General features: G+C 32.5%; 1 protein-coding gene across 12 annotated transcripts in view; it reads right to left on the bottom strand.

Moving 5' to 3' along the window:
- CEP290 (centrosomal protein 290) overlaps positions 1 to 23,859 on the bottom strand; it is a 93,222-nt gene that overhangs the window by 54,774 nt on the left and 14,589 nt on the right. For 5 of the 12 annotated variants that reach the window (XM_054527465.2, XM_054527467.2, XM_054527466.2 and 2 more), the window contains 16 exons: positions 22,178 to 22,300; positions 21,107 to 21,230; positions 16,869 to 17,038; positions 15,988 to 16,150; positions 14,518 to 14,618; positions 14,358 to 14,445; positions 12,895 to 13,007; positions 11,938 to 12,702; positions 11,650 to 11,742; positions 11,270 to 11,354; positions 10,590 to 10,732; positions 7,849 to 8,013; positions 7,357 to 7,506; positions 5,183 to 5,298; positions 3,153 to 3,255; positions 2,832 to 3,062 (listed from right to left, as the gene is read on the bottom strand). In XM_054527465.2, coding sequence (XP_054383440.1) covers positions 2,832 to 3,062; positions 3,153 to 3,255; positions 5,183 to 5,298; positions 7,357 to 7,506; positions 7,849 to 8,013; positions 10,590 to 10,732; positions 11,270 to 11,354; positions 11,650 to 11,742; positions 11,938 to 12,702; positions 12,895 to 13,007; positions 14,358 to 14,445; positions 14,518 to 14,618; positions 15,988 to 16,150; positions 16,869 to 17,038; positions 21,107 to 21,230; positions 22,178 to 22,300 — 2,733 coding nt within the window. The remainder of the gene's footprint in view (positions 1 to 2,831; positions 3,063 to 3,152; positions 3,256 to 5,182; positions 5,299 to 7,356; positions 7,507 to 7,848; positions 8,014 to 10,589; positions 10,733 to 11,269; positions 11,355 to 11,649; positions 11,743 to 11,937; positions 12,703 to 12,894; positions 13,008 to 14,357; positions 14,446 to 14,517; positions 14,619 to 15,987; positions 16,151 to 16,868; positions 17,039 to 21,106; positions 21,231 to 22,177; positions 22,301 to 23,859) is intronic. The other 7 variants (XM_063712212.1, XM_002823564.6, XM_063712211.1 and 4 more) reach the window with 2 other exon arrangements.

Genomic DNA, 23,859 nt, shown 5'->3' on the forward strand with positions numbered 1-23,859 from the left:
AGTACACACTATTCTATCTTACCCTTAAGATTCAGTTTCACTGTTCTGGGGGAAACAGGGGTAGATGAGATTCTATTTCCCATCTCGTAAGAATCCCCCTTTTTCTTGGCTCTTCAATTGTTGGGAGAAAAAAATCAAGTTCATGAGAGGCCAGAAGAGGAAGAAAACTGTAATTCTTTTCTGTTTCTATCTCAAACACTAACTGTATTTATAAAACTCTAAGAAAAGTAGATTCTAAAAAAATCTAACATAAAAATAAAAACACGAACATTTCCTTATTACATGTCTGAATAAAAATCACTTATATTTATTAAAGAATTTCTTGATGCTCAGTATTAAGCTTTAGATCAAGCTGAAAATAGGTTTATTAGCCTGACATCACCCATTACAACCTTTAAAGTGGACAGTAAAGAACCCAAGCCCATTTTAATTTCACTTTGAATTCTGTGTTCCTATGATCCTGTCTAAATTTAGTCATGTACATTGAACATTTACATGCTTAAAAATAAACTACAAGGTAAGGCATAAAACTAGGTGCAGAAGAGTATACATGTCATGTAATCTGTCTTGTCTTTGTCTATGTTTCCAAAAAGGAAACATGAGAAAGATAGTAAGTTACCTACAGAGGGTGGAGCAGAATAATATGAAAGGCGTAAGACTAGAATTAAGATTTCTCTAATTAAATATTTTGCATATATAAATATTGTATATATTAAAATTCAGTAAAAAGGAAGAAAATCCCTAAAATAAAAAAATGAAAAACAAATGAGCCTAACTATATATCAAATGTATAACATAACTGCATGAAGACAATTATTTCAAGTAAGTGTAGAATACTTTGCCTATACATTCTCAGCAAGATATATTCTGAAGAAAATAAGACCTGAAATAAAATTTTAAACTATGTTTGGCAGCACTGCTGTTGTTGTTACTATTAATATCAATTCAAGTATTATTTTTCAAATTATTGTATGTATATTGTAGGATAAAACAAATATTTTAATGTTAATAATAAAGGTTTTCTATGTAAGAAAAAAAATACAAGTGCAAAATCAAAGAAGCTTAGTAAAAATCCGATACTATTTACTTACCCCATAATGTTATAATTAAACTGGAAATAACAATATGAACTCATAGTTTAAATATATACATATTTTTCTAACTTGTCTACTGAGAGACGAGTAGCAATGATACTCTGAGAGCAATGATGTCCAGTGGCCAGTTTTTGGTATCTAAATGCCTTCCCCACTAAAAGGAACCTGGGCTCTTTAAAGAAATGGTTTATTCCAAGTATGGGCATGAAGTATGTAGGTAAGTCTAAGACATCTTATGCTAGAAAACAAGTCAAGCTTTGAGGCTTCGTTCAAAAGACTAATGAATTTTTATCAATACAATACAAGAGTCAACTTTGAAGGACTCTCTTTGGCTAAAGTTGAGATAAAAGAATATGACTCCAACTAAAACACATGAAATATTTAAAAGTCTGTGAGTCTAATCTGATACTCAAAATAGAGAAAGTGGAGGGGAGAAAAAAAAGCAGGTAGCACAGAGCACACCAAGTGCGTATTCTGAAAACTGGTAATTAAAGAGAAAAGCATTTATCTTGCCTTTGTAGTAGGAGCTATACTTCAAGATAAACAAATAGCCTGGGCTGATGAGGAAATGCTATTTATTTTACAAAAGCATGTCTGTTAATAAATGTTAAGTGCATAATATAACTAGAAAATTATGATGTTTGCAACTCCTAATAACTGGGTTAGGCAACAATCATCACCGGATGCTAAAATCATTAGGACTGACAAATAATTTGTTATTTATATGGTACCAAAATATCACTAGTTAACTAAATTGCTTAATAATGGAGGTATATCGTTATCTTTTCTTTTTCTTCTTCTTTTTTTTTCTTTTAAGAGAGTGACTCACTCTGTTATACAGGCACACAGGCTGGAGATCAGTGGCACATGATCACAGCTCACTGCAGCCCCCAACTTCCTGGGCTCAAGCGATCCTCCCACCTCAATGTCCCAGGTAGCTGGGATTACAAGCATGTGCCACTACACCCAGCTAATTAAAAAAAAAACAAAAAAAACACATTTTTCGTAGAGATGGAGTCTCACTATATTGCCTAGGCTGGTCTGGGCTCAGGCAATTTTCCTGCCTGGGCCTTCCAAAATGTTGGAATTATAGGCATGAGCCACCACACCTGGTCTGCTTGTCTTTTCCTTACCAGAGTAATCAATTACAAAACATGGAACAACCAGATACTCTTGAAGTGATGCAATATAAAGTATAGAGCATTACTTATGAAGTATTCTTGCCAAAAATGTTTAAACCTGAATGTAACTTAGGGTTCCGACCTAACTTTTAGTAATACAAGGGACACAGGAACAAGTAAAATGACACACACACACAAAAGTCAGATACATCTTCAAACATTTTTTGGAGAAAAAGAAAACCAAGGGGATTCTATATTAAAAAGATTTATGAGATGTAACACCCAAATGCTTATTCCTTGATCAAAAAATGTAAAAAATGTGACTATAATCAGGGTATTAGGCAATATTAGAAAATTACTGTCATTTTGTTAGGTATAATAAAGTTACTATGGTTAGTTAAAGAAAAAAGGCTTTTTCAAAAGGGTACATTAAATATTTAGGGGAGGAATGTCTGCAATTCAAACATTCCCACAAAAATCAGAAGAAGCAATTATGACAAAATGTTAATAAATGTTAACTATTAATTCAGGTGATGAGCATTATTGATACCATCCTATCTTCTGCATATTTGAAATTTTTCATAGTCAGAAAAAGCAAAATAAGAATCAGATGTACCTTAAATCTTTGCAAACACCCAATTTTTTCACAAACTTCAGCCTCCATTGACAACAATTCATTCTTTTGTTTCTCATTTTCTTTTCTAAGTTGTCGCTCCAATTCTACCAAGGTTGTATATTGCCTTATAAGTGATTTTTCATTCACTTGCAAAACAGTAATTTTCCTACTATTTTCTGCAAATATTTTTTTCATTTCATCCGAATCCATCTGAAGAGCACTGAGCAAATTCTGCACAAAGACACATCCATATTACTTGTTGAATCTAGCTATCCTAGTTTGTACAATATTGCATACTAATGTTAAAAATGTTTTACTTACATTATATTCTTTTACTTTTATAGCATCTTGTTGGACTTGATCCTCAAGTTTTCTCTTTTCCTCTTTTATTGTTTTAGATTCTGTTTTCCAGGTCTCCTTTTCACTAAAAACAAAACAAAACAAAAAGACAATACTGTAAACCTAATAAAATGTTTAACTATAAGAAAAGATAACTTCAGATTATGCAAATTTAAAGTTTTCTCAACACAAGAGGTATAGCTATTCAGTATCTGAAAACACAAGAAGCTAAAATTTCATTTAAAAAGGGTTTAGCCTAGAATTAAAATTTTTTTAAATAAATGCAAGGCAACAAAGTTATCAAATTATTTTCATTCTTCCCTGATTCACCACTAAATGGGTTATAACATAATTGAAGCTGAATCTTATAAACATTTTATTGAACACAGAAAAAAGTAGGAAAATAATACCCTATACTAATTCTAGGAATCAAATTCCAACATTCTGACCCCACTCTCAAATTTGGGTGTTAAATGCTTACAAAATAATTTGAATACAAACACATCTTCTTTTAAGTCTAATTAAAATAGTGACTAAAGTTAGTAACAGTATATTATATACTTTAAAATTGCTAAGAGAGTAAATTTTAAGTGTTCTTACTACAAAAAAAAATAAGAAGTATGCTGTAATCCCAGCACTTTGTGAGGCCAAGGTGGGCAGATTGCTTGAGGCTAGGAGTTTTGAGACTAGTGTGGACAATATGGCAAAACTCCGTCTTTACCAAAAATACAAAAATTAGCCAGGTGTGGTGGCACATGCCTGTAATCTCAGCTACTTGGGAGGCTGAGGCAAGAAAATAACTTGGACCCAGGAGGCAGAGGTTGCAGTGAGCCAAGATAGCGCCATCACACTCCAGCCTGGGTGACAAAGCAAGACTCTGTCTCAAGGGAAAAAAAAAAAAAGTATGTGAGGTAATACATATGTTAAGTAGCTTGATTTAGCCATTCCACAGTATATACATATATAGAACACCATGTTGTATACCATATTATATACATATATAGAACACCATGTTGTATACCATAAATTCTTGTGAATTTAAAAAGTAATTTAAAACATATTTATATATAAATTATTTTTTTGAAGTTGTGTAAGACACTGTTGTCTACACATGAGTATTCCACAAACATCTGTAATGTTCTTGGCATAAACCCAGTATAGTGGTATCATTCTCTTTACAACTGAATGGTTCAGACTTGGACATGTGATCCAATTCTAGCAAATGAGATCGGAGTCAATGTCTGCCAGGTATCACCAGAAAAAAATGTTTATTTAAAAATAAAAGCCATGTAGAAAAAAATGCTCCTCTTCTTCAACGGGCACATCATCTTTCTTGAATTCATGCAGCTATTTTACAACCATCATAGGCGATAACAACAACCTTCAAATATGACCTGCCCTACAACCAGCTTTGTGTTTCTGGTTAGGTCAGATAATAATTATTCTTAGTGTTTAAATCACCTTTGATTAGGTATTCTAATTCCTATTAAGGAAATCATTCTATTGATTTAGATGAGATGACAGAAATAAGGAGAAATATGTTAGTTCCCTATAAACATATATGAACAATGATGATGGCGATGATGAGGAATGATGCTAACAACGGCTAACATTTACAAACTGTTCATATGTGCCACACACTAGTCTGAGCATTTTCATCTAAGAGTTCACTTATGTTTTACAATAATCCTATGAAAAGGGTATTACTTACAAATTAACTTACAGATAAGGAAACTGAGACATAGATAGGAAAGCTGACTTGCTGAAGCTCTTACAAAAAGCAAATGTTAAATGACTCAAACCCAGGCAGGATAATCCCAGGTTTAATGTAATCATTAAGCTACACTGTCTCCATAAACAAGTTCTTAACAGTAGTTACCAGAGTTAAAAAAAAATACAATTGCAAAGGAAGAAGAAGAAGGGAAGAACAAAACATAAATTATTCTTATGTTACTTTCACAATTAACAAGAATATACTGCAATTATATTTATAGTTTTGCTAAAACCTATACCTTAGGTATTCTTTATACAACAAACTTTGTTGATGACGAATTACAGCAAATTTTCTGTTATAATCTTCAAGAGAATCTTCTAAATTCTTTAACTTTTTTTCTTTATTTTCTAGCTCCTGAAAAGTGGTTTAGAAATAAGAATACAAAAAAAATAGAATAAATGCTGAATTTGAAAGTATAAATTCATATTCTGACAACATTATAGAAAAGTTAGAAGTCACCAAATCTGTAAGCAACACAGATCATTTTTCCTTGATATTTTGAACATTTTAGTTTAAGGCATAAAAAAAGAGTACTATACAACAGGTAAAGTTATTTTTAGCACACAAATTACCAGATTACAAAGTTTCATTAGATAGAATAGTTACAAACTCACTTCTAGTCACTTGGCCACATACCCTCTCACTTGGCCACATACCCTCTCTTATGAACACATAATTTCATACCCTCACTCAAATTATCCTTTCCAATTATTTCATGTTAAAGATGAAATTGAAATTTAAATAACTTACTCAATATCCAAAAGCTCATTAACACTACACTTGGCAATCATTTTTACCAACTACATATGCTAGGCTTGTTGTCAGGTGCTTTCCATATACATGGATCCAACATTTGAGGTCGGGTCTGTCTGACTCCAAAGGTCTTGCCACACTTATAGCTCTATACAGCCTTAGGATTGAGAGTCTAAGTACCTGTTTTGCCACTTTGGACAGGTTTTCAGACTCCCAGTTGGTACTCTCTAATCTACTACGAACTTCTGATATATTTCTTATATAAAGATGAAAAAACATGAATTTTATCTCAAAAAATACGACAATGCTATACTACCAATATTTGCTGATAGTGTCCCTATACCTCAGGTAAATAAGAGAAATAATAATATTAAAATTATACATTTAAAAATAATAATATAACATATAAAGCAATATTCTAATAAGTAGTTAAGGCTGTCCTTAGATAACATAAAATAAAAATAAAAATCCCAATATTGAGAAAAAGATGAATTACTGTAATTTCCAAAATAAAAATGAGTACTTAATAATTATAACCCAAGTATACTCACAAATGGATCACCTAGCAGAGAGAAATAGTGGCCCGTATAATCAAAAACATATTTTCATTGATTCTGAACATATATTTGTAATTATATTTATAATGTATGTGATGTTATAGATAGTAAAATTTCAAATAAAATAATGAAAAGGATCTGTCATTAGGACATTCATAACGACCATTATATAGACAGCAAAACTGAGAAACAGCAAAACTGAGAAACCCAGGGCAAGTAGTATAGTAGAGTACCCTTTCCTCTTTGGTGGTAGATTAACTAACACTTTATTGGGTAAAGGGAAGACAAAGATGAAGAATAATTTGGTTTAGAAGTTTTTGCTTGTGGCCGGGTGCAGTGGCTCACGTCTGTAACCCTAGCACTTTGGGAGGCCAAGGCAGGTGAATCACTTGAGACCAGGAGTTTGAGACCAGCCTGGCCAATATGACGACACACCATCTCTACTAAAAAAAATACAAAAATTAGCCAGGGATGCATGCCTGTAGTCCCAGCTACTCAGGAGGCTGAGGCATGAGAATCACTTAAACTCAGGAGGTGGAAGTTGCAGTGAGCCAAGATAGTGCAACTGCACTCCAGCCTGGGTGACAGAGTGAGGCTCTGTCTCAAAAAAAATGTAGTTTTTACTTGTGAACGCAAAAAGGGGAACAATTCTATCATGACACTAAAAAGCCTTGACAGACTTTATTCTTTTGTTTTCCACCCAGCAATAAATAAAAGTGCTCATTTACATAACACTGCTTTATAGTAGCTGCTTGTTGTTCTGCTTGTGAACCATATATTTCACATGAATGACAGGTGTGCGAACAAGATGTATGAAAATGCTGCTCATGCAGATGAATGGAATGAATGGTATAAATTGCTTTTATTTATAATATTCCATCTAACATCAAAATCCATACAAAATATATTTCACTGTTACTATTTTGAGAACTCAAAGGAATACATGAAGACTAAATATTGAGAAAAGTACTATCTGCATGCTTTGGTGATGGAGAAATTAAAATAAAGTAAAATAAAAATAAAAACATAAAGAAACATACTACCAATGATTTTTGTTATTCACATGTAAAATTTTCAATACCTGTAACAAAATTTTCAATACCTGTAACAAATGTATTAAATATTCATTCTGAGAATTAATGATACTGGCACTAGATGGTGCTATCCCATCAGGTAAGTCAATTCCTTTAAAAACAACATTTGATCCTTCTGATTGTCGTAAAAGACTAGTTTCTTTTTCAAGATGGTCTATCTGGAAAAAAAAATCCAGCAATGAGAATCACAACTCTTACACCCAAAGAAAGACAAATTGACAGATATGTGAATGCCCTGCCAGGAAGTTTACCTCAACCATACTTTAGTTTCTGCTTAGAAATGCCTAGGTATGAGATTTAGAATTTTTGTATTCTTTTTAATCTTATAAGGCACTTATTTTCCACTTATAATTTTATAAGAGAAATCCAGTTTCTTAATATTGAAAGAATTAATTCAAGGGGCATTTTCTTATAAAGCATTCTTTTAAAAAAATTAAAAGTTTCCTATTAAATCTACATTCTTATGTTTAGCATTTTCTTTTATTTAATACAATTCTCACCTTTAAATTAGCTTTTGCCAACTGCTGTGAATAATTTATAGCCTCTTTACGAGATTCCCTGAGCTCCTGCCTTAATTCTTCATTTCTTCCGGTAAGCTGATCAACTTGGGCTTTCAAATGCAGACTGGCATCAAAGATTCCTTCTGCATTCTTTGATTCTATAGCCTAGCAAATTTATATTATATATTAGAAATGTGGAGAAAAACAGTAAAATCATAGTAAAAAACAGTCTGTCTTTAAATAAAATGGACATTTAAGCATTTTCCTGTTTTCATTGCCAAGCATGATAATAAAGTACGCCAATTCAAATTCTTATTTATGAATCTATAAAACTTTCATTTACATTACCAAGCACAGTAATTACTTCATTAAAACAATTTAAAAACATCTAGCTAATCTTAATAGACTGGTAGACTAGAAAAACAACCAGACAGGAATAAGATGACCAGGTTTCAAATTTTAATCAGTCACTTAATAGCTGGGCAAGTGACTTAAATTCTCTATATCTTAGTTTTCTTGTCTCTAAAAAGGGGAAAACAATGTTAGCTCTGCTCCCTACACAGGGTTTTTGTACAGCCAAAATGAGGTATTTTTCTCTGAAATTATATAGCACCTGCATTCAAAGCATGCGCAAAGGAATGGAATACAATACAATATTGAACCATTGATCAATACAACATTCAATTAAGTGAATTTTTCAGTGCTTCCTCTCCACACAGTTGAAGCATAAATAAAAATAAAGGCAAGGTATCATAACATGGTATTATCTAAGAATAATGAGTAAGCAAAAATAATATGTCAAATATTAAAATACTATCAGAGTGGCATCACTGGCCCGAAATCTCCAACAGTGGCATACCTAAGTATATACACACAATGCACACATCTAATAAATATATTTGGACTTTAGATGAACTGTATGGAAAAAACTGTTAAAGGCAAAGTAAGTCTTAAAAAATGAAGGTAGAAGCCAAATAAGGTAAAATGAATAGAACCAAATGCAATCTCCTACTCAGGAAGGTGATCTGGGGTTTAACTCTAGGTAGTAGATTTATAAAAGCCTTCCCCTGAAGGAGATTAGAGCAGGTCATGCAGAGTAATAACTTATACTAACTCAAAGAGGATATAAGGAAGATAAAAGTAGGTAGAGGAAGGTACTCTGACTGACAACAAGGTGGTCTAGTTAGTTGTCTCATTGAGGAATAGTACCTTGTCTACATGGACTTTGGTAAAATGAGAATGAGTTAAGATAGCTGTTGGGGGCACTGAAAAATACCTTGTAGTAACAAAAAGTGAACTGAAGTGCATAATCCAGAATTATCTGGTCTAAATTGTCACGGATTCTGAAGATTTCTTAGAGAAGTACTGCTAGGTGATTTGTGAATTTCAGACAGGGCCTATGAATCTGAAAAAACAATGACAATCCAGGATAAAAGTAAATGAAGTCTATGCAAACAGTGGCTTCAGGAAGGCCCAGAGATTGTCAACATAAATAGAAGTTAGGATTTCTTGGGCTATTCACTGTGTTTTCATTTGGTCACTAAGTACAGTTGCCCTTGGAAAATTAAGTTTGATCTGGGACACAGTATCAGTAGTGGGCATCATCACAGACAAAAGATGTTCACATAAAAAAAGCATAAAGAATCATTTTAGACATTCAAAGTGGCAGAGGCAAAACAAAATCACCAATCAGAGAAGGAAAGTCAGAATGAGAAAGATATAATGGGAATCAAATTATTTTCTTGCCTCAGGAAGTTTTTAACATACCAGTATCACTCTCATTCTCTGCTAACAATTATAGTGTTGTTTTAAAAAGTATCCAACTACTGATTAATCATGATTTTTTTTAAAAAGCAATTCAATAAATAATAAGAATTTTTTTCCTATTTGAAATCAAGCACAAATTTGGGAAATAATATGACAATGTATGCTAAATATGTTCAGATAACATAAATGACATATACTTAAATATTAACAATCTAAAATGCATATATTATTCAAATGCATATATTATATAAAGATACTCAATCCTGTGAAATTCTCAAGTCCCTATATGGTAAATATATATAGAATATTAGTGATGGCTAAATCTTTCTTGTAGCAATGAGTAAGTCTTTAAACATTTAGAATAAAGCCATTTCATAATACTTCTTATGTCATAAGTTCCTAAGAGATCTACACTCCCATAAATAAAAAATGAATTAAAAAAAAAACTACTTAGAGGTTCTAGAAAATGAACAAAAGCAAGCAGATTTTGGGAAAAAACCCCTCAAATACAGAAGACAGGACCAGCAAAGATTGACTTTGCCATTTTTAAAGATTTAGTCATAGGGCAGGGTGCAATTGCAGCGATCTATCATCTTTCTCATCTAGAAAACCACAGGATACAGCCCAAAGCCATGGGATAAGTGAAAGGAAAATCCCAATAAGAAACGAGCCAGCAAAAACAAGCTCCAAAGTCAGTGTAAAAAACTCCTCAAGGTCTCAAGCTGACCCTTGAACCAAAAGAACAGAGATAAAGAGGAAAATGTCAGTGAACTTGAAGACAGATTAATAACAATTATCCAATTGGTAGAATTAAAGTATTGAAAGCAGCTCAAGAAAAACTACATTTTACGTACAGGGAAACAATGATTCAAATGACTAAAAATATCTCATCAGAAACTACGGAGATCTGTACACGGCAGAAAATCTCTCTAAAGCGATAGGGGAAAAACATTAACATGAAAAAAATAACTTACATTAACTAGTCTTTCAAGGCTAGGGATAATTAGAGATGTTTCTCCTCCTTTAACATCAGGATCTTTCTGCATTTCCTTAATTGCTTGCAATATTTCTTTCATACCTTCTTCAAGTTGCTTATTTTCTTCAACTAATTCTTTTACTGTAATTATACAGTTTTCTCATTGGATGATCAGATCTTTTTCACAATTTACACTATTCTATACAGATGCCAAATATTTCACATATACCAAAGACATCATTGGAAAAATGCAAATGTAAATAAACATACAAAAACATTCAACTATAAATCCAACGTGAATAATTGAGTTAAATGACATACCTATTTATATCACGTGCATATACACATGTATATAAGGCATACTTCTGCCTTAACTTAAACTATGCTTTATATTAAAGTATTTTAAATTTGGTGTTCTAACTTCATTTTGATTAAAGAACACACAAGAAAAAGGAGTTTTATATTCTCACAAAAAAATTCATATTAGTAACATTCTCTGACAATGAAAACAGCAAGGCAAACCAACTGGATGAGTGACAGACTGAAGTATATACAGTACAGAGGTAATTAGGAGTAAAACAGATTAGAAAACAGAGAACGTGTTAACATCCTTTTAGGCCCATGATTTTAAGTATAGGAAAAATAAGAAGAGAAAAGTAAAACATAATTGTAACTTACATTTATTCTGAAATTTGGCTATCACTGTCCTACTTCTTTCTAAATCTCTTTCTTTTTCAATTAGTTCTCTTGAAAGAAATTCATTCTGAAAAAAGCACAGAGAATAAAATTGATTTTTTTCAACAAAATATCACAAGTCTATAATTTTCAAGTTAAGAAAAGTTTGATCAATTAAGTATAACAAAACAAAACAAAAAAAATGAGCTATGAAGACATAGCAGCAATCATAAAAATAAACTAAAATCTAAACAGTAAAGCAGATGGTGATCTTAATCCCACTTTCTCCCTCTCCCAACGTCCATGGTAAAAGGCAAAAAGATATAACGGTTTTTTTCTTTAGTACCACAATCATCTCTTTTAATGTTCTGCCTTTACACTACCTGTTCTGCCTGGCTTCTGTGATGTTCAAGCTCTACTTCTGCATTTCTACTCTGTGCTTCTTTGATCAATAATTCCTGTGCTATGATTTCATTCTAAAGAAAAATTTAATAAATTAGACAAGTCAATGAGTTCATATCAATGTACTGCATTTTAGATTTTAAAAAGTACAATGTGTATAACTGGTGTTAGAGTGCAAACAAAAATATTCTAACTATAATTGTTACAGAACTTTGTTAGAGACATCATAAAAGAGCAACCACAGAAATATAATTTGGAGAAAAGCTCACCTGAGATCTAAGAAATACTAGTTCTCTCCGTAACTGTTCTATAAGATTTTCAAGAGGATTTATCTGAGATAATTTTGATTGTGCAGTAATAGACACAGGGTCTGGAAGATTAACCTCAAGCTTATTTTTCAATATCTCTGTCTGTAAGGGTACTTCACTTTTTATTATATCTTCTTTCAAATTGATATCAGCATACTTTATTTGGGAATGAACCTGTTCTTCTAATGTTGCTACTTGTGATTTATCCATGTCAGCTCTATTTTCATGAATTTGTTGACAAAATATTGCAGATTTTTGCCTAAGTGATAACTTCTGCATTACGTCTGAAGCTGTTGATAAGCCGTGAAAAAATGAACTGCTTTTTTGTACAAAACTTGTCTTCTCTAGTGCTTGATGGCTTCTTGACACCTTCTTCATACAGTCATCAGAAAAAAGGCATATGTCATTTATTTCTTCATGGCGTTCCCTACTAAAGGTGCTGACTAACGATTCTAGACTTCTTGAAGACTGCAGACATGGTGCTTTAAAAATCTCTCTTATTGTAATAGTTTCTGGAGTTGAATTCTCTTTAACTTGCATGGATGAAGAAAGTCTAGTTAAAGGGACAAAAGGATGCATTCCACTTTCTACACTATGGTGAATTTCAGATAACATTCTTGATAATGATCCTATGGTCATATTCTCTTCTGTGTCGTTCTGATCTGACTGTGGGATATTGAATGATGATCTCCTATGCAGCAGCTCTGCTTTATCTGAACTCCTAATCTGTATTCAGAGTAAATAGTGTCTCATTAATCAATCTTTGAATCAACAGGTTATTTAAATAAGCAAATATTTCCCTCTACTTATTTAACAACAATAATAAGATTAGATGTTCAAGAATGAGATAAAGGGGGAAGAAATAAAAACACAATAAAAATATTTTCCTTTACTCTCTTTGCAATACTTTACTATTACCTTTGATTGTGCTTCACTCATATTTTTGAGGCTCAATAAATCCAATTTTCTTTCACTTATTCTATCTCCTTGAGAAATGTTTTCAGTTAGGTTCAGGTCCTCAGTGGTTAATCCTATACATAAGAGAATTAACAAACTAAAAACATTAAAATAACCCTCCTACTATTTCAACACTTTAATTCTTAGAACCTACAATCAAGTTTTAATGCAAAGGTAGAATAATTGTTTCCAAAATCCCTCCAAAATTCTACACAGCCAATACAACCTTCTCATCTAGCTCACTTTTAATGAACTATTAATAATGTGAGAACCTAATTTTTGAATTTCATCTTCTCTACAATTCTTTGCCTATTCTATATTAAAGTGCTACTTAATAAGCACCAGTTAAAAGACATATAAAGTAAATACAAATGATGAGTAATGAGTAAACTGATTATTGTACTAATAAATTATGAAGTTTCATTTCTTCAGAAAGTTTTGGATGTATTATAGAAATCATAATGCTAAAAAGAACCACTCTGCTATTACTCATGTACGTGCTTGGGGATTTGGGGCAAGTGAAAAAGACAGTCCTTCTGTGTGGTCTTCTTACAAAAAAGCACTGCAGTGGCTATTATAAAACTTAACCAACTGTTCTCTTTAGCTCAAGTAAAATAAACCCAAAAAAGATGCTAATTTATATTCAATAAAACATTACTTTCACTTAGTAAAGAATAATTTAAGGCCAGGCATGGTGGCTCACGCCTATAATTCCAGCACTTTGGGGAGCCAAAGTGGATGGATCACTTGAGGTCAGGAGTTCAAGACCAGCCTGGGCCAACATGGTGAAACCCTGTCTCTACTAAAAATACAAAAATAAGCCAGGCTTGGTAGCTCACGCCTGTAGTCTCAACTACTCAGGAGGCTGAAGCACAAGAATCACTAGAACCCGGCAGGCGGAGGTTGCAATGAGCAAGATCGCACCAGTGCACTCCAGCCTGGGCAACAGAACAAGACAGACTCCATCTCAAATATTAACAATAATAATAATAATAATAATAATAATAATTTATAAGAAAAGCTTTTCAATGCATAGTCCTTAAGGAAAGGGAAAATGTTGAGTAACATATATTAACATAAAAACTAGTAAGTTTTATTATTATTAATAACATATTGGTGCTGTCTAGAAATTAAAATACTATACCATAAAACTTTTCAAAAAATTCCATAATTCTAAGGTTTGTTTTTTATTTTTTGTTTGCTTGGTTTTTGTTATTTTGTTTTGTTTTGTTTTTGCCTATTTCAGATTCAGGACTGAACCCACTGACACTCACTTTATCTCCTTCAGATTATTATTGTCATTTATTAAATTTGTAGCAGACCCACAATAGAACAGCAAAAACAGCTAAGACACAAATAATTTCATATCCAGACAACTCACTTACCAATAATTCTTTTTAAAGGTTTAGAATAACTGAGTATACCTGAAGTTGCACTTCTTTTTCCTCTTTCTTGAGCCATTTGACGAATTTTTTTTTTCAGATCAAGTCGTTCTTCCTCTAGACTTTCAATCTGCAAAGTATAAATTATTAGTATTTCTCTATAGTTCAGCCAAGAAAATAATGAACTGACTACCACACTTGCCTCTTTCAAAAGAATCTGGTTTTCAGCTCTGTACTGCTGCTGTTTTAAGCGTTTGCTATTTCTAAATTCAGTTAAATCAATCATTGTCTTTGGTTCAAGGCCTACAATAGAAAGCAATATAATTAAAAACTTAAAAACATTCAAATAAACTGCAAAAATGTCATATACCATCAAGCAACTGGTTATAATTCACTTAGCCAATATCACTGAAGAATGAGGTAACTTTCTGTGAAAGAATTTTCCAGATATTTAAACTGTAACCCAAGTTAAAATTTTATCACAATTATTAATGGAAATCCTAACAAAAACCTAAAGGAAATTATAAACCAAGATTTGGAGCTTTTTAAGCACAGAAAATATGATGTCTATGACTGCTACCTAGATGGGCCAGAAGTCATCTTTAGGAACTTCCAGATTCTTGGCTGTCATCTGATAGTCCAAGTTGATCAGAAGGCTGTGATCTGATAGTCCAAGTTGATCAGAAGCCTAACTTGGGGTCCTAGCACAACTATGGATCCAAGTTAGATACTTTTCACACATATATATCTGTATAAAATACTTATTTGTCTATTTGTCTTTTCTCTAGATAATAGTTTTTACAAATGATCATTTTTAACTAAGAAAGCATTAAATGAAATTTAGAATTAATGAAATCGATATTTAGATATTTATTTTCATTTTAAGGCAGCAACTTAGTCTGCACTATCATAACACTCAAATTAGTAATATTAACTAATAAGCTATTTATTAAAATAAATATATAAACTCTCAAGCTATATTACTAATTACTCCTTAAAATACTCGAACAAAGTAAAACATAAGCAGTCTGAATTATAAAAATCAAGTACTTAAAAATCTTTAAAAGATTTTAACAGGCCAGGCGTGGTGGCTCATGCCTATAATCCCAGCACTTTGGGAGGCCTAGGCGGGTGGATCACTTAAGGTCAGGAGTTGGAGACCAGCCTAGCCAACATGGTGAAATTCCATCTCTACTAAAAATACAAAAATTAGCCGGGCGTGGTGGTGCACACCTGTAATCCCAGCTACTCAGGAGGCAGAGGCAGGAGAATCACAACACAGAGCAAGAGGTTTAAACATCTCATCTGTTACAAGAGCGTTTTGCAAACAAACATGGGTAATACAGACCCTACTTTTGTTGGGAAAAAAAAAGGTTAACCTCTGATATGTGGTATTAATAAACTTTCATTTTTTTAAACAAGCAGCTATTACTGAGGAGATGCTAGATCGAATAAAGCAATGTTCCAGCCCTGCCCACCCACCACTCCAACCCCATAAAATCTGATTCCACTTCAATCAGGTTAGCTCCACTTTTATTTGTATTAAATGTTTTATAAAAGTATTTGAAAAAAGCATAAACAACTTAATAAATAATAATAAACACAATTTAAATTTAAAAAAAAGACTTGTAAATCAGGTTGCGCAAACTATGTAACTTAAAAGATGGCTTACCCACACGCTCTCTAAGTGCCTCATTTTCATCAAGGAAATCATTGATCTTCAATTCAAGCTTATTGATTTCCTTTGTTAATATTTCAATCTCTCGATCTCTTATTTTAATTTGGTTTTTACAATTCTTTATTTCAACGACAGCATCTTCTAAACCATATACTCCCTGAAAAATATACAATTTAATTTAAAATATAACATGGTTTACTTGAATAAATTTATCAAGTTCATGATTTTTTTTTTACTAAGTCTAAAGGAAAATGTACATATGCCTATAATTTATATCATTACACTGGTTTTTTATTGTGCTTTTATAAACCAAATCCAGTAATAATAATGATGTAATATGCAACAGTTAAAACTTTCCAGTATAATATCCTAAAGGCAAAGTGACTCTGAATATGCATTACATATAAAACACTTATCAAAATACTAAAAGAATTAGTAAAAGCAAATCAACAATACCAGTAGAATAAGTAAGTCATTAGTTGCTTGAATTAGTTGCAACCAATGAAAAAATATAAAAAGTGGAGAGTAGGTTGTATTGACACAGTATGTTCCTGTCATAAATTCTGTCAAATTGGCCAGTGGTGTCACATCTACATGGTGGCCCAATGAACACAGATAATAAAAAAAAGTAATCCTGCTGCTTCACCAAAACTTATTATTTGGACAAATCACTGTGATCAAAGGTTTGAAAACAATTCTGGCAAAAAGTAAATGCTCAAAGGTTTCAATAGTTTAGTATAAATTAATGAGGATAACCTTTATCAAAAGATACTTATGGAATGTCTTTTAAATGGTATGCAGTAAATAGCACAGAATAGTCTGTGAATGGCAAGAATAATTCTAAGCTCCTTGAATGACAAGATAAAAATACATACCGATTCATAATCTTTTAACCTCTTCAGAGCCTCAACTAATTCTTTATCCTTTTCCCTAGCATCAGCCTCAGCCAGTTCAGCTGTTCTCTCAGCCTCTTTAGTTTTCTCTTTTAAAATGTCTAACATTGACTGAATTTTCATATGAGTCTGTTGAGAAAGGGTTGAAGCACCTACAGAGTAAAAACAAAAATCATGAATTGAATTGACTACTTATTCCTTCAAATCAGTGATCCCAACATGGTGGCAAGAAAAGTGGTATGCCATTAAAAAAAAATCCTTTAAAGTTGTCATTTTATATTTGCAAGATGAAAGTTTTGTTTTGGTTTTACTAATACAATTAACTAAAAAACTGAAGTTCAGTAAAATCTTCTTAGCTGAAGGGGTATGGATTTTAAAATGCTGCAAAACACTGCTTTACAAAGAATGATCATTGTGACACAGACTGCTAGCTGTTCCTAATATTTAACCTCCCTTTTGTCCACTGTACTAAAACTATGGATTTTTAGCTCGACACGTGGTCATTTGAAATAAAGAACTAAATTTCCACTTACACACAAGCAGCTATGTGTGGTCATGTCAGTAATGGAATATAAATGCAAAGGTCATATGTGAATTTCAAAAAAAAAGTTTTTAAAATAAAGGAGTAATCTTTCTCTTCTCTTTCCTCCTTCCTACTAGCTGAAATCCACATGGATATGAGGGTGGCAACTTCACATGAGTTAGAAACCACATGTTGAGATAGGCATAGCAACAAGATACAGGGTCCCTGATAGGGGATATTTGTGCATCTGTCACACAAATCCTGCCCTAGTTGCTTCAACTTTGTCTATATTATAGAGAAATAAATTTCTATCTTGTTTAAATTATTGTATTATGCTTGATTTTTCTGTCACTTGCAGCTAAATTTAATCCAAACTAAGCTAAAAACTTCCTAAATGCCTACTTGTAATATCTTACTAAATTGTTAAAAGACCAAAACATAATATTGCTATCATTCCAAATTTATTGACACAGATCATTCTCACACTCATTCATTATAAGCATTTACTAATATATAGGTTATATATTTAATATTGGACTTAGGCATAAGACTAGTACGTTTGAGATCACAAAAGTTTTTAAGAAATGAGCCCAGCTGTCTGGAGCTAACAGCTAAGCTGTGGAACATGACACAGGCTGAGCTGTCCCCCAGTATCTATTCTCCCTTTCGTCCACATATCTATTCTCCTATCATTCTTCCACATGGCCCTACACAATAAACACTATATTTACCTGCCTATCCTTCAGCACATGCTTTTAACTCTTGCCCCTCTTCCTCTATCTTGCTGTTTGGGACACAGACATGAGATAAAGCTGCATTCCATCCATTTTGGATGAGGCAGATGAAGGCAACACCCTGGAATGCTTAATTCTAGGCCATTACATAGATGAGAAATAAATGTCTATCTTGATTTTGCCATTATTCTTCAGCTCTCTGTTCCTGATAACTAAACCTAATCCTAACCTTATGAAGGAAGAATACCATCAGCCATTACGTTTTACAAGTTAAGTTCAAGATATAGAGTACAGTCTAGTACACACACCTTCTGTGAGCTTTAGGGATTATATAACTATGGACTGACTAAAGTGTTATCAGATAAGTCCTTTTCCTTATTTGACAGCAGAGATCAATTGCCACTTTTTCTCCTAGTAACTAGAATATGCACAATCCATACTATTAGTCATCCTTTTAAAGCAGTTTAAACTACTTTCAAAGTGTTCTGATACAAATATAATAAACACATATATAGAAATACGTATATATATTGTGGGCTCTTGAAGCTACTCAACAGTCATACCACATTCTCCACGTCTTCAATCTTTCAGATGACCATTTTATACTTTCGCTTCTCTTCTTTCTCCTCAAACTTATGAAACATCTTCTCCTATCCTCACCTTCAGCTAAGAACCTTGCTCCCTTGTTCACTGAGAAAAAAGCAGCAACCAGTTTAGAACTTCAACAAATTCCCATTACCAGGATGTCTACCAAGCCACCTACACCTATATCTATACACTCTACCTTCTTTTCTATAATTATGGATGAACTCTATGTTCCTAGTTAAGGCCAACCTCTTCACTGGCACACTAGGATCCCATCCCATTGCATTCTTAAAAATATTATTGTTCCAGAAGTTCTCTCTCTCCACTTCATTGATTCATTAATGTTTCTTCTTTAATGGAGCTCTCCTATTAACCTAAAATCATGAGTTATTTCTTCCATCTTAAAGAGAAAAATGTTTTCTTAATCCGTCTTTCCCCTCAAGCTACCACCTTGTTTTCTCCTTCTCTTTATAGAAACAGTCCTGGAAAAGAGTTCCTATATTTCTTTATTACATTTCCTCTCTACCCATTTTCTCTTGAACCAAAAATGACCATTGCTAAGTCCAATAGTCAACTTTTAGTGATCATCTTGACCTATCAGCAGCAATGAACACAGCTCTGAAAGCAGTTGTCTCTTCTTCCTTGGTCACATTCCTCATGTGGTTTTCAGGGCTCTCCATACTCCTGCTTTTCCTCCTAGCTCTCTGGGCTTTCCTTTTCAGTCTCCTTTGGTTGCTCCTTTTTATCTACCCAGCTGCTAAAGTAGAAGCTCTTTAGATTTTTCTTCTTAACCTACATTTACTCCCTTGGTGATCTTAGCCAGCCTCATTACTTCAATTACTTTTACAGAGACAGTTACCAAATATATCTTTAGCCTAGATTGCTGTCCTAAACCTTAAACTTTTATATACAAATGCCTACTTAACACCTTCACTTGAATGTCTAATAAGCATCTCAAACCTAACATGTCTAAAATTAAGTACCTGATTGTCTCTCAACCTGCTCTTCCCACAACCCCACCATGACCAAAACTTTTGGTTCAGACCAAGAGTTCTCTCTCTCTCACATCCTACATCTGATCTGTTAGCAAATTCCATTTTCATCACTTTCAAAATACGTCCAGAACTGCTGCATCCAGTAACTCCACCGCTACCACCATGCCCCAAACCACCATCACTTTTCTCCAGATTATTGCAATAGTCTTCTAACAGGTCTCCCTGATTCTTATTTACCACTCCTACAGTCTACTGCAAACACAGCCTAAGTCAAATTATATCATTTCTATCTTCAGAAACTTTTCCTGGTGTCCCTTCTCACTTAAAAGCCAAGTCTGCACAATGAACTCTAAGGCCCCATATGATATGGCCTCTGTTTAACCTCTCTGGTCTTATCACTACCTCACTTGCTGACTCTACTCCAGCCAAAAAGACTTCTTTGTTATTCTCAAACATGATTGGTACACTCCTGCTTTACTGCCTTTGAACTTATTCCCGCTGCTTAGAGCCATCTGCATGTTTCACTCCTTTACTTCCTTGAAGTATTGGTTCAATTATCTCCTCAGCAAGGCTTTTGCTTCATTTTCGAAATTACAACCGTACCTGCAAACACCACATCACTACACTTATACACACATATGTGCACGGAATCACTATTTCTTCTTCATGTATATATGAATATATATACACACACACACATATGACATGTATATATATGTATATATATGACACGAAGAAGAAATAGTGATTCCGTGCGCATATGTGTGTATAAATGTAGTGTATACATATATATATAGTCACCAATTATAATAAACATGTCCATGAATTTCCCATGAACAGTTCGCACTAGTGTGCCCTGGCATAACTATAGTATGCAGTGCTATGGAAATATAACAACACAGATATTGTAAGAACTTATATTCATAGAATTTGACGTGTTAAACAAGGTAATATGGCTCAGGGTAAGGAGAATATGATGAAACATTAATTTGGGTAAGATTAATGTGAAATTACCTCTGAAAACTATCTGCAATGCTGTTACACTGGTCAAAATTTTATTATCCTCCATTCTTTGTTAATTATAAAAAGTTAAATAAAAATAATTGTATCACAATTTTTCATTTCTTTCATACCAGTGACCTGGTAATAAACGTTAATGTAATTTTCACCAGAGGAGAAAAATAATAGAAAATGCATCCATCATTTACAAATGTAAGCACTAGTAATATAAGTATAATAATAAATAATATTTTGTACAATTTTTTGAAAATATAAAATTCAAATGGAGAAAACTCAATATTGACTTGACATTTTATTTTAATAAAAATAAAGTATGTTAAAAATATAATGGTATATAAAATAACTATATATTTATAAAAATACCTTTGTTTCTTTGGAGCTCATTTTTCAAATCTTCAATAATACAAGTATTCTTTTCCATTTCTTTTGTATATTGTTCTACTTGTTCGGTGAGCATCTTAATTTGACTGTCTCGTTCCTGTATACCCTATAAAATATTTTAAAACAATATATATCCCTTCATGAATACTAACCTAAAAAGGTAAGGAAAAAAGTACGTCTGATTTTTTTCAACAAGACTGTAGAACATATTTTCTTGTGGGTACAGGTACGCCTTTTACCATTTTGTACACTTCAACTGTAATACACAATGATAGGTACACTGCTGTTACTCCAATACTGAAAGATGGATATAACAGCTAACACTCTGGAAAATAGGATTTCCAGAACTCCCTGATGTTTGTGGCTTCTATACTTCCTTATATGTTACTTTCCTCATCCTCCATTCAATTCCATCTTTTTACCATTTTGTATGTCTCTGTTTTGCTCTGTGCTTTCTCTTTTATTCAACTTAGCTTTTTCCCCTTTCGAACTTTATTAAAAAATATTGTCCCCTGTAATTGTTCTTATTCAGCATATACTTTTCAAATCATCTTCTTACTTGTGGACTATAACTACAGCACAAATAATAAAAGTATGACTTCCTTTTATTTGGGTTATTTTCACTAAAAATAAAATAGGTAGCACAGTCAAATTATAACCATGCTTTTAGCTTATTTCATATTGTGTAGGGTATGTTAGGACTAAGATACAGTAAAATAAACCTTAAAAGAGTATAAAATTATTTTTAAATTTCTAAAAGTTTTTAATCATTTCTTGTTAAATAATTTCTAACCAAAGCAATGTGTGTACTATCCACATAAACATAGAAAAATAAACACAATAACTCTAGTTCTAACTCTAATCCAGACTCTAAACTTAATTCTAATTTTTTATTGGGACCAGGTGGTATAAGAAATTTCAAAAGACATTATTATACACTTGGTAGTACAAGCTGCTACACCAGGCACTGATGATATAATAAATAAAAGACATTGTTCAGAGTTCCAACTGTAATAAAACTGTTTGATAAACCAAATTCTGATAAGATTTTACCTGCTGTAGAGCCATAACATTACTTTTATCAGCATCAAGCTGAGCATTCTTAAGTTTCTCCCTTAGGTTATGTAACATTTGCTGATACTCAATAATTTCATCATCTTTAGAAGACAAAATTAGCTAGAAATAAACACAACAGAATCTGTTATGCAAAAGGAAAGTTAACAAAACATTCTTTATTAGCATAAATAATAAACACCATTAGTAGATTTATGATACAGAAAATAAAAATTATTTGAAGTGAGAAAGTATGAGCAACTACTGGCATAATCTCTGTTCCTTTTGTATATACAACCTGAAATTCAAATAGAAAATGATTTTAAAACATATACTGAATTTTCTTTTTGTATAATTCAATCTTTAAAAATATTTCAACCTTCCAAAACTCATTTATAAACAAGAAGTACTTCCATACAACTGTGAAAAGTGTTATATAATTGATCTTTATGAAGTATGCATTAAAATGCAACTAAGAGGCATAAAATATCTTGAATGAATGAAAGAAAAGGTATTTGTGTTCTTTAGCTAGAAGGACCAAATAGCATAAAAAGGTTTATCCTAAAACAATCTATAAAACAATTTATAACTTTAACACACACCCAATAAAAATCCACAAGATATTTTTTAAGAACTGGACAAGCCAGTTCTATAATTCACATTAAAAATGTTCATAAACAAGTCTAAAAGCAGAAAAATAATAACGTTTTTAGATATTAAAACATACACAAGTTAAAATAAGTATACACTGCTAGAAAATAGATCAATCAATTCAATAAAAGAGACTCCAAAATTAAATTCAAATTCAAAAGGAGTATATAATAAAAATGAAATTGTATTTCAACAGGAGAAAGATGAAATAATCAATAAATGATGTTTGGACAACAGAGTAGCTCTGTTGCATCCATATTATACTCCTTACATCAAAATGAATTATATGTTTCGAAGACTTAAATGTAAAAAAAGGCCAGGCAGAGTCATGCCTGTAATTCCAGCACTTTGGGAGGCCCAGGCAGGAGGATCACTTGAGGCCAGGGGTTCGAGACCAGCCTGGCCAACACAGTGTGACCCCATGTCTACTAAAAATACAAAAATTAGCTGCGCATGGTGGCGCACGCCTGTAATCCCAGCTACTCAGGAGGCTGAGGCACAAGAACCACCTGAACCCAGGAGGTGGCATTTGCAGTGAGCTAAGAGTGTACCATTGCACTCCAGCATGAGCAATTGAGTGAGACTCTGTCTCAAAACAAAAACAAAAACAAAAACAAAAACAAAACAAGATATTAGGAGAAAAGATGAGAAAACAAGTTTATACTCAGAAGCCTTTCTCATTATAACAAATGTCAAAAGTCATTTAAAAATAATAAATTTAACTAAGCATAAAAAGAAATATTTCACAGCAAAAAATGCCATAAAGTAAAAAAAAGTGACAAACTGTTAGAACATATTTGCAACATACATGACAATTACAACACTTGCAGCCATTTATTCCCCAGATATACTTGTACATTTGCAAAATAACATATAGAAGGATATTCATTAAAACAGTTTATAACCCCAAAATTGGAAACTTCATAAACTTCACAAATGATCAAATTAACACCTGTATAAAAAGAAAAATTACACAGCCTTTAAAAAGAACAGCAATACTATATGTACTGGTATAAAATAATTATGAAATG

The sequence above is a fragment of the Pongo abelii genome, chromosome 10, assembly GCF_028885655.2.
Source record: "Pongo abelii isolate AG06213 chromosome 10, NHGRI_mPonAbe1-v2.0_pri, whole genome shotgun sequence".
NCBI classification, from domain to species: Eukaryota; Metazoa; Chordata; class Mammalia; order Primates; family Hominidae; genus Pongo; species Pongo abelii.